The 11633-nt window shown below is 41.2% G+C and overlaps 1 protein-coding gene across 2 annotated transcripts in view; it reads left to right on the top strand.

Annotated features, from left to right (window-relative positions):
* CFAP54 (cilia and flagella associated protein 54) overlaps positions 1–11177 on the top strand; it is a 281143-nt gene extending 269966 nt beyond the window's left edge. For both annotated transcript variants that reach the window (XM_059082492.2, XM_059082493.2), the window contains one exon: positions 10969–11177. In XM_059082492.2, coding sequence (XP_058938475.1) covers positions 10969–11088 — 120 coding nt within the window. In that variant the 3' untranslated portion in view covers positions 11089–11177. The remainder of the gene's footprint in view (positions 1–10968) is intronic.
* The last annotated feature ends 456 nt before the right edge of the window (positions 11178–11633 follow it).

The following is an 11633-nucleotide window of genomic DNA, read 5'->3' on the forward strand; positions in this document are numbered from 1 at the left end:
GTATCATAACAAGGATACTGACAGTAATAAACTCAGGGTACAGAACAATTTTATCACTACAAGGACTCCTTCTGTTCTCCTTTTATAGCCACCCCCGCCTCTCACACCCCACCTCTGTCCTTGACCCTTGACAATTATTAATCTATTCTCCATTTCTATAATTGTATCATTTCAAGAACGTTATATTGAAGGAACCATACAGTGTGTAACCTTTGGGGATTAGTATTTTTTCACTCAGCTTAATTCCCTGGAGAACCATTAAATCATGCTTTTGATGGACCAAAAAATCCTTATAAACATTGAATATTTTACTTTGGCCACAGAATAATCATTAGCTCAAAAATGCCTGTTGTGGTACCTGACACATAGCGTGGGGTAAAGGTTCACTGAGGTGCAGGGGTGGATCCCACTCTACCTGATTCACCCCTCTTCCTCCCTCTCCTCCTCTCCATCCTTCTCTTTCCTTGCCCCCTTCTTCTCCACATCTTCTTATGGATATTGACAGACAAAGGCTGATTGCTCAAGTTAGAAATACTAAAAAGAGTTAAAAGAAATACTTTATGTGAAATTGCTTTGTAAATTGCAAGCTCTGTTAGACTTCCTATCAACAATTGCCGGTCAGTGTTGGCCACATTGTAAGAATAGTTTGCAGATGCTTGCAATGTAAACGGATGGGAACAAAGGAGTCAGCGTGAGCAGTGTTTCCTTACGCATTGTGCTCATGGGCCTGCGCTCTAGTTTCTGCTGCAGTGGGAGCTGCTCACTAACAAAGCCCCTCAGCCTTTCACTCTAACCAACAAAGTCCCAGGAACAAAATGCAAACTTCAGTTCACATTCTTTGTAAGCCTTTGCTCTGAAAAAGAGCCCCCTGTTTAGAGTTGCCAGATGTTAAGCTCGCTGAGCTCCTTCATGAGAAAGCATCAAGAAATGCTAAGTATTGTTCAAACTCTGGAGTTTTCATTTCGGTATCTCAGGTCAAAAGCCCACAGGCAGATCAGTCACAGCCATTCAGGAGGCAGCCCAGCTTCAACATTTGTACCCAGTTAGAGCATTTCTTCCTGTAACTTTTCTGCTGAGAGTCAACGACCTGACCGTTAAGTGGAGTCCAACTCTTTCTCTGATGGAATGTCCCCTATTCAGAAATACAGCAAGGGGAGAACAAGCTTGCCAGAGCGTAGCTGTTTGAGCCAGGATAGCTTAGGCTATGCTGTGCTAACAAATAAACCCCAAACCTCAGTGGCAATAGGTTTGCTTATTTCTCATAAAAGTCCAATGAGGGGTACGCAACTCTCCTTCAACTTGTATCTATGCTGTCTGGGCTACACGACCTCCAAGTCAGAGAAGAGGGCTAGGGGATTTCGTAGGATGTTTTTAAGTTGGGTGACTATAGATACAGGTTTGCCTGCAGCAGTCACAGCGCATACCTGTTGATTTGGTGTGATGGTTAATATACTCTCCTTTTATTCTCCACAGTCTCCCAGTTTAGGCAATAAATGAGGGTGAACATTTCTAAGAGCCAGCATGGAATGGCTATCATATAATTTCTGCCCATTTCCTCTTGGCCTTGCCCTGATGTGCAAGGATGCAGAGAACCATAGAGGAACAAGTATGTACTTCAGCGAGCACTAGTAACTTCTGGCACAGCAGGCATCGGCAGGAACGCCACGAATTTTTTCCACAGAATTAATTCAATAATTTCAATTACCAAAACTCTGTTGAGAAGATAGGATAGAAATATGACATTCTTATGAACTAAACCATCTCATTTAATCACATATTGTGGTAGGCTGACTCATGGCCCCCCAGAGATGTCCACATCCTAATCCCCAGAACCTGTTACTTTATATGGCCAAAGGGACTCTTCAGACGTGATTAAATTAAGTATATTGAGATGGGGGAGATTATCCTGGATTATTCAGGCGGGCCTTAGATGTAGTCACAAGTATCCTTGTAAAAGGGAGGCAGAGGCAGACTTGACAGCAGAAGAGGAGAAGGCAACGTGATGATGGAGGTGAAGATTGGAGAGATGTGCTTTGAGGATGGAAAAGGGGCTATAAACCAGGGAAAACAGGTGGCCTCTAGATGCTAAAATAGGCAAAGAAACAGATTCTTTGCTGAGAGTCTCCAGAAGGAACCAGCCCTGCTGACACCTTGACTTTAGCCCAGACAAACTGAATTCAGATTTCTTACCTCCAGGACTGTAAGAGAACAAGCGTGTGTTGTACGCCACTAGGTTTGTCTTACATTTGTTACAGCAGCAGCAGGACATTAATCCACACATACAGTCTGAAGTTCAGCATGTGACTTTTTTTTTTTTTTTTTTTTGGCGGTACGCGGGCCTCTCACTGCTGTGGCCTCTCCCGTTGCGGAGCACAGGCTCCGGACGCGCAGGCTCAGCGGCCATGGCTCACGGGCCCAGCCGCTCCGCGGCATGTGGGATCTTCCCGGACCGGGGCACGAACCCGCGTCCCCTGCATCAGCAGGCGGACTCCCAACCACTGCGCCACCAGGGAAGCCCCAGCATGTGACTTAAGGTTTCTGTTTCTGTATAGATGTCTGTAAAAATCAAATCCTTATTTTACGTGTGAGATGTTTAAGTGGCTTACCCAAGGTCCCTTAGCTAGTTAATGTCAGAGCCAGGATTTACACCCAGGCAGACTGGCTGCTCAGATCACGTTTCTAACTATCCAGCTGCACTGCCTCTGCCCGACTGCCCAGCTGCCCTTAACCCCCCCCCTACCATGTCCATCCACCATGAAACGCCCCTGCTGCATGCAGCCTCTCCTCCCACACCCACCTGACTCCAGTCTCTTGCTCCTTCCATGGGCACTGTGGGCCCCTGGACACATTTCCAGCTTCCGCTTTTGGAAAAAATTTTATGTTAAGGTTCTAGGGCTTCCATGGGGAATTCTCAAGAAGAGTTAGGCTTCAGGAGAGATTATTGAATTTCTTCATATCTAAGTGTATGGGGAGGGATATTATTTGAGGCAAGATATTTCTGAATCTTCTTCCTCCTCCTTAGTTTCTAATTCTCTTCCTCATACTCTAGAGGGGGAAATGTTCCTGAGGGTAATCAAATAACGTGATGAATAGAAATGATACTGGAAAGGTATTAAGTTTGTTTTACCATGACCCAGAAAAGAAGCCTCTAGAAATTAGGTATAGAAATTCTCAGTACTTTAAATCTCCCGTTAGCTTGTATTGTTTATATACTAGTATGCGTTTTGCCATATTGCCATTTGTTTATTGGTTCTATTGTTAACCACTGAATTAAATACTTACGCCTGGGTGGCCCCTTCTCTGAGCCACTAAGAGCTCACCTTCCCGACCGAAGAACTTATTTTCCCAGCTCTGGGAATGTGCTGACCAGCAGCCCTCAGCTCTCAACCCTCTCCAGGAACTGCCCCTGTCTAATGGACATGGCCTTTTTCGGCAGAGGTGGGTTGGGGGGGTATCTGTATCTAATTACTGGCTGATATGGGTGTGCAATGACCCGACCCCACAAGAGTTAGGACAACTCTGAAGGGCCACTCCAGCTTCAAAGCTCCCCATGGGGTTGGTGGGGGGTGGTTGTGTCTGCATTGCAGCCCGCCCTTCCCCCTCTGCCTAATCCTGCTTTCTTCCCTTTCCCCACGGCTGTTGATCCCAAGGGTTTGCCCCGATAAACTTCCTGAAAGCTAAGTTCCATCTCAGGGTCTGCTTCCCAGGAACCTGAACTGCAACAGTGAGTTAAAAATAATAATAAAAAATGAAGATCTCTGACTGGTGATGAATACATAAGAGTGCTCCATTAATCCTTATTTACTGGAATCCGAAGAGTTCTAAAGGAACTTGGAAACACACTTTCTGGTTGAAAGTTTATTTTCTAATGTAGAAATAAGGGGAAAACATCATACACATGTCACCCACTCATGGTTAAAAATACCTTCTACAGTGTGACCCCACAGTTCAATCACATTTTCCTTTGACTTCTGTTTTTTGTTTGTTTGTTTGTTTTGCGGTACGCGGGCCTCTCACTGCTGTGGCCTCTCCCGTTGCGGAGCACAGGCTCCAGACGCGCAGGCTCAGCGGCCATGGCTCACGGGCCCAGCCGCTCCGCGGCATGTGGGATCTTCCCGAAACAGGGCACGAACCCGCGTCCCCTGCATCGGCAGGCTGACTCTCAACCACTGCGCCACCAGGGAAGCCCTGACCTCTGTTTTAACAGTTAATTTACAATGATATAAAGTCTGTAAAACAGAGATTCGAGCCCATATCCAATCCTCAGTAAATGCAGGCTTCCTTTTTCAGAGAAACGTTTTTTCCCAGAGTAAAAAAAACGAGGACTTGGTAAAGCTTTAAAACCATTTTATGCAAATAAAGGCAATGATGTAAAGAACAATGTCATCATGCATAGGACTATATCAGAATTTATGCTCACATCTCCACAGAGAGTGAGGAATACACACTCAGTTTTACAACACATTGACTATAAGCATTTCTGTTCAGTCATCTACCCAAGAACACTTTTCCTTTAATTCTTCCCCCAACCTCTGATTATAAGCCCTGAACCATCAGCCGAAAACTTGCATCTAGCCTTTATGCCTTATGCACTTCATTGTTGGTTGTATAACTCCGCTGCTTGTTCTGATTAGAGCTTTTGATATTTTAAAGGGGATTTGCCCTGTTTGAGACCCATTATTAGTTTTTTATATGGTGACAGAGACTTTCCTGGAGTGAGAGAGCAGCTGTTCTTTCTGCACAATAGGGTTTCAAAGGCTCTTTTCTCTGGGACTTAGACTCTTGAGTGTCAGAATAAGCCTGGATATGCACAGCCTAAACTTTTACTTTTTTCTTAATGGTCTCTTTTGGTCTTAAAAGATCGTTTTGTTAAATAGTTCCCTATAAAAAGCATATACCCATAATGGAGGTACTGCTGCCAGCTCTATCATTTTTCATCACGCAGTGCCCTGGCTCAGCCTGGGGTAGGGTATGAAGGGCAATGTGTGCAGAAGGGGTGCAAGGGAGGAGGAGGAGGAGTGCAGGAGAAAGCCCCAAAGGCCCCAAAGACATTCACTAGCTGAGCACTGCCCTAATCTGCATGATACCAGATACGACTCTTGTGGGGTTTTTCCCGATACCAGCCGGTTCTCCAGTTCTCTGACAACAGCTGGGTGCCCAACAATTCAATTCAGTTCTGACGCTACTACCCAGAGTTAGCACAGACTCCCACAGATTAAGGGCTCAATCCAGGAATGCCCCCACTTCAGACGCCAGCTGTAAATGAGCTGCCCAGGCTACCCATACTTCTGTCCCGGCAGACTGCATATTCAGGAGTTCCCATGATGCCCCCTAAGGTTCGATAATTTGCTATAAAGACTCACAGAACTCAGGATAACACTTCACTTATGATTACCAGTTTATTATAAAGGATACAACTGAGGAATAGCCAAATAGAAAAGACGCATAGGGCAAGATATGAGGGTTTGGGAGGAGCAGGGTTTCCATGCCCTCTCCAGGTGCGTCACCCTCCCAGTACATCAATTTGTTTACCAACCAAGAAGTTCCTCCAAATGTGTCATTACGGGGTTTTTGTGGAAGTTTCATTACGGAGGCATGATTGATTCAGTCATTGGCCATTGGTGACTGAACACAATGTCCAGTTCCTCTCCCCTCCCTGAAGGTCAGGGGCACCGGGCTGAAAGTTTAACTCTCTAATCCCATGGTTGGTTTTCCTGGTGACCAACCCCATCCTGAAGCTATCTAGGCACCTTTCCCCTCCTTAGTCATCTTATTAACATACAAAAGAAAATTTCCAAGGGATTTAGGACCTCTATGCCAAGAAACTGGGACAAAGACCAAATATGGCTTTTCTCTTGTACCACAACTGTCAAGTATGAACATCACGTAAAATTGATTTTTAAACATACATCCCAGTGAATGTAGTCTCCCTCAATATATCTCCTCTCATGGAGGTGCTCTTCGTGTGTTTCAATAAAGAGGCCATTGTTCCATTGTTCAAAACATTTTTGGCATCTACTTAGATGTGAAAATGGAGACAGGGCTCCTTATGTTGCTGAAATGTTTTTGTCTGGACTGAAACCTTTGGTGTCCTGACCATGTGGGACAATATATCTGAGCAGGAATTGTCCTTTATTAAAAGGTGAACTCTGCTCAGGAGCTCAAGGAAATGCCATGCATAGCCAGGGCTCAGTGGTTGTAGAGTGTCAATGACAGTGATGGTGATGGGGTTGATGATTTAAGAAGAATAGATTCTATTCTTAGGCAGTACAACAATTGAACCAATTTCCTGAACATATGCTTTCTCAGCCGTAATCCTGTCTTTAATTTCTAATTTCCTTGTTCTCTGCAAAATGTCTTCATAATAATGTTATTTCTTTAAATTCTAATTTAGAAGATTTCTACCACCTTACCAATATGACCCTTTGATCTCATATTATGTTTAAGAAAACTTCTTTTCTGCTATATTTGAAGTTTTATTAATACAAAGATTAGAGTGATGAAAAAGATAATCTTGTTTGCAGCAAAGTGTGAAATTTCCTGTGGTCGGATAGAGTTGTATATAAGCCCTTCTCACCTTCCTAAGAGTTAGGTGCTGTTTCTGTTAGATTGCGGAGAATAACATTGTTGGTATTGGGATTCTCTCGATCATAGAAAGTATAGTGAAAGCAAATAACATCTAGTTCCCTCTCATCTGGAACTTTTATTAGATGGGTCAGCAGTCATTCATGATATCAGCTCTTAAGTCAGCTAGTATTGTATTATCCTTTCTACTTTGGAATGCATGTTTTTTCCCCAGTCCAAAAAAAAAAAATCCAATAAATCACTAACTTCAAAGACTCAGGTGATATATAAAGAAGAGATAGAAAACATGGTAGGAAAAGATATATATGAGAATGCTAGATAAAAACAGTATTTGCTGTTGGTACGGGCCGGCCGGCTGCACATCCAGTGCCCGGTAAGGGGTGCCTGGCACTGCCAGCTGGACGGGGGCCCCCCCTGCTACCCTCACGGCTCCGGCATCCAGGAGGATACAGCATGAGCAGTCGCAGCTCCCGCTCATTCTGCTTCATCTTCTTCAGAATGAACCCCAGGCTCAGCTGGGAACGGAAACTGTATCGTGGCTGCATATAGGGAGTAGGAGTTCTGACTCAGGAGCCAAAACCAAGAGCCCCTAGGATGTTGACGTCACCCTGGGGCCACTGTGTGGCTCAGTTCCCTGGAAACATGGTCCAGAACCTGCTCTTCTTGGGACTCGGCATCATCCTAAATCTGCCAGCTACAGGGCTTCTCCACTTTCCCTGCTCCTGAAATCATAGAGGGTAGGCCTGGGATTCTCCATCCAGGGTGGAAATGGCCCCTAGGGGCCCTTTGGAAATGTGTGGGGGCGTCATTGGATTGAACCAATTACAAGGTGGAGTTCATGTCATTTAGACGGCAGGGGACAGACTTGCACAAAGAATTGTCCTGCCCAAGATGCCCATTGTTTCTCTGTTGAGAAGCACAATTTTTCATTTTGCCGATGAGAAAATTGAGGCTCACGTGGTACTTAGCGTGATTGACATAGTGACTTACATATAGTAGGTGCTCAATAAATATTTGTGGTTGAACAACAACAAAAAAAACAGTATTTGCTTTCCTACCTCGAAGCTATTGTTTTTTCTTTTAATGGCTGTGACTCTGTATTTTAAGGTTTTTGAAAGGATACAAAGTTAAATCCTGTCATTTCACAAAGCTTACAATTTTTTATATCCTGCTTACCAATTACAAGAGTAGGCAAATCTAATTGATTAGTGGTTATTTGGCTTTCTCCCTTTTTTCTTGGTCATTAACACTTAGAATCAATGAAAAGTCAAATGACACTGGGCTGAGAGAAGCAAGAAGACGTCTCAAAGTAGGTGCTCAATAAAAACTCAGTGGCTTAAGAAAAAGCATAGATACTTTGAATACCATATGATTTTTGTTTCAATCAAGGAAAATAGAACAAAGGAACAGAAGTAATAAAATCTTTCATTATGATAAAGTCTAGTTTTCATGCAGAAACTCATATAAAGTGTAGCATTGGCAAAAAAAAAAAAAAACAACCCTTTAACTTTCCAGTGGCTTTCAGAACTCCCCCAAACAAGTTCAAGTCCAGGCCAGATTTTAATGAGTCCCTTCAGTGTGCCCCACCTTGACTAACTTCCTTCCCCTTCCTTGTACTGTTTCAGACTTTTATCCTCTCTAGGCAGGCAAAATCATCATCATTTCTTTAATATTGCTCCTTGAACCATAACCTGCTTGAACTAAATTACAATCTGCTACCTACCAAGGTGTTTTTTCCTTTCTTTCTACAAAGTGTTTCCTAATCCAGGAAAAGGAACCAAGATTCTGTGGTACCTTATCCTGGACAATATGGACTCAAAACTATTATCTAAACACATACAAGACTTCTCAGTAATTATGTGATTGCCAATGTTATCTCTGTTGAATGACAAAGAAAGAAATTCAGTAATTTCACTTGGAACCTAACTTTTCTTGAGAAGTTCCCTGTGGAAGACCCAGAACCATCCATAAAATTTCCAAAAGCTGAAGCTGGAAAAGTGTCCAAAGTGCCACAGAGCCCATGGGAAAAAGATTTAAACGAGGAGGTGAAAGACTTGTACACTGTAAATTATAAGACACTGGTGAAAGAATTGAAGAAGACACAAATAAATGGAAAGATATTATGTGTCCATGGATTGGAAGAACTAATATTGTTAAAACGACCATATTACCCAAAACAATTTACAGATTCAGCTCAATCCCTATCAAAATTCCAATGGCATATACAATGAAATATTACTCAGCCATAAAAAAGAATGAAATCCTGCCATTTGTGACAACGTGAATGGATCTTGAGGTTATTATGCTAAGTGAAATAAGTCAGATGGAGAGAGACAAATACTGTATGATTTCATTCATATGTGGAATCTAAAAACAAAACAAGTAAACAAACAAAATAAAATGAAAACAAACTCATAGATACGGAGAATAGATTAGTGGTTACCAGAGTGGGAAGGGATTGGGGAGTGGGCAAAATAGGTGTGGGGGGGTCAACTTTATGGTGGTGATGGCAACTAGAGTTGTGATGGTGGTCACTTTGTAGTATATACAGACATCAAATTATAATGCTATACACCTGAAACTTGTACAGTGAAAAAGAAAATACATGTTGGAGAGGATGTGAAAAAATTAGATCCATCATACATTCATAGTGGGAATGTAAAATGTTGCAGCCTCTATGTAAAACATAGAGTAAAACAGTTTGGTGGTTCTTCAATAACTTACATAGAATTACCATGTGATTCAGTAATTTCATCCCTAGATGTGGACCCCCCCAAATTGAAATCAGATGTTCAAACAAAACTTGTACTTGTATTTAACAGTAACACTTCACAATGGCCAAAAGGTGGAAACAGCACAAATGTCCATCAACATATGAATGGATAAACAAAATATGGTGTATTCATAAAATGGAGCATTAGTCATAAAAAGGAACAAAGTATTGATACACACAGCAATGTGGATGAACCTCCAAAATGTTAAGTTAAAGAAGCCAGACATAAAAGATCATATACTGTATGGTTCCATTTTTATGAAATATCGAGAACAGGCATATACACAGAGACAGAAAGCATATTTGTGTTTTCCAAGGACTGGGGTAGTGAAATTAGGAAATTAAAATTTAAACAGATCAAATAGTTTACTCAGCCTCACATAGCTGGTATATGGTGAGGTCTGAGTGAACCAAGCAGTCTTACTCCAGAATGTACACTTTTAACCTCCATGTGATTATTCTACCTCCCTGAACTGGTTAAGTTGGGATTTCTCTTACATACTGGTAAGTGTAAAAGCAAATAATGGAAATCTAGTTATCCTATTTCAAAAAAAAGTAAAGAAAAAAAGGAAAAGAAGAAAACCCACATGATGATACATTTGTATGAGGATTTTTAAAGTTTTGGAAAGATATTCTTTAAACTGCTAACACTGATTACTTCAGGATTGAGTAAAAAAGGAGGATACTATTAATTTTTTCACCTCTTTATTATTCACAGTTATAGAAAACATTGGAATACTTTGATCATTTTTTTAATCCAATAAAATGAAGAATGAGAAATGAAAACCAGCCTCTACTTTTAAGTTCATTATGTTTTCTTGAGAATAAAAGTTTCATTTAACAAGCAGACAATACATTAAAAAAATCTTGTCCTCTAGTTTCTTACCAGGATTCAGGGCCCCAAGGATCTAATTCATTGTGACCATTCTCCGTGATGTTTCTCATACATCTTCAAAAGTATCTAAGTCTGCGTCCCCAGTAAACATTTATTTCCTTTCCTTTATGTTTGTTCTCTCCTTCTTGCTCTTCTCCCACTCAGATAACCAGTGCTATGACCCCAAAAGTAGTCTTTATTGTCCATCTTTCAGGCTGCTCAGATGACTTTGGCTGCACTAGTCCTCAGCATGGTAACTAGGTGTTTCTTTCAGAAAGAGTGAGCTCCAAACATAATTTTTACTTCACCATGTCAGGATTTAAGCTCAAAATGAGGGAGGGAGATTTGTCAACTGGGCAATGTGTTGTGGAGGAAAGTGGTTCATTAGTAACTGGGCCAAAATTCCTACACTTACAATCGTATACAATGATTATATAAATACAAATGGTCCATATTTATAAGAGTGTCTGCTGTTTTGTAGGTTCATTTTTATAGATTTACAGATATGAATCTTTAGGCTGTTTTTATAGACTCATAGATATGAATCTTCATAGAATAGAAAATGATATATATAACATTTCAGCAGGGTACAGATGTGAAATTATGTGTCTTACCTTAGGCAAGAGTTAAAAATCTTTCACATAAAATTATTACATGGAATTGGTATTTGAGAACGTTACTTCAGTCAACAGTTTGGAACAGTGCATTTCATGAACACTTTTATGCTTTTTCTCAGGTCCCATTTGATATCTCGCTGCCATCTATGTTCAGTCTTGAGAGACTTTTTGATCTTGCTAGTGGTTGTATCGTATCAGAAGGAAGGCTTTTCAACTGGATGGTGTCGATTATTCCCTGAACATCCTTTACATGTTAACCTTATAAAGGATTTAATTGTTACTGCTTTTTTTGTTTGAAATAAATTTTTGGAACTATCCTCTTATAATCAAAATAAAATTGTTTTCTTTCATAAGCTAAATTTCTTTTAAAAAAACATCGTTTTGAGTAATGTTTTAAATGGTATTTGAATTAAATGACAATGCTGTTGCTTATTAAAACTGTCTTACAGAGCTACTCATAGAAAATATGTTTGTGCACAGTACAACTATTCCCACTTTTGTATAATGTTTAGGTCTTTAGATGCGTCCATACAGCAAGACTAAATTAAACCAGTGGTTCTTGACTAGGGGCAGTTTTGCCCCTCAGGTGACATTTGGCAGTGTCCGAAGATATTTTTGATTATTATAACTGTGAAGAGAGTACAACTGGAATCTAGTGGGTGAAAGCCCGGGATGCTGCAAAGTATCCTGCAATGTCCAGAAGAGCCCCCCCACAGCCAAGAATTATCTGGCTCAAAATATCTGTGCCAAGGTTGAAAAATTCTGGATAAACTTCGAGTCAACT

The sequence above is a fragment of the Kogia breviceps genome, chromosome 12, assembly GCF_026419965.1.
Source record: "Kogia breviceps isolate mKogBre1 chromosome 12, mKogBre1 haplotype 1, whole genome shotgun sequence".
Classification (NCBI taxonomy): Eukaryota; Metazoa; Chordata; class Mammalia; order Artiodactyla; family Physeteridae; genus Kogia; species Kogia breviceps.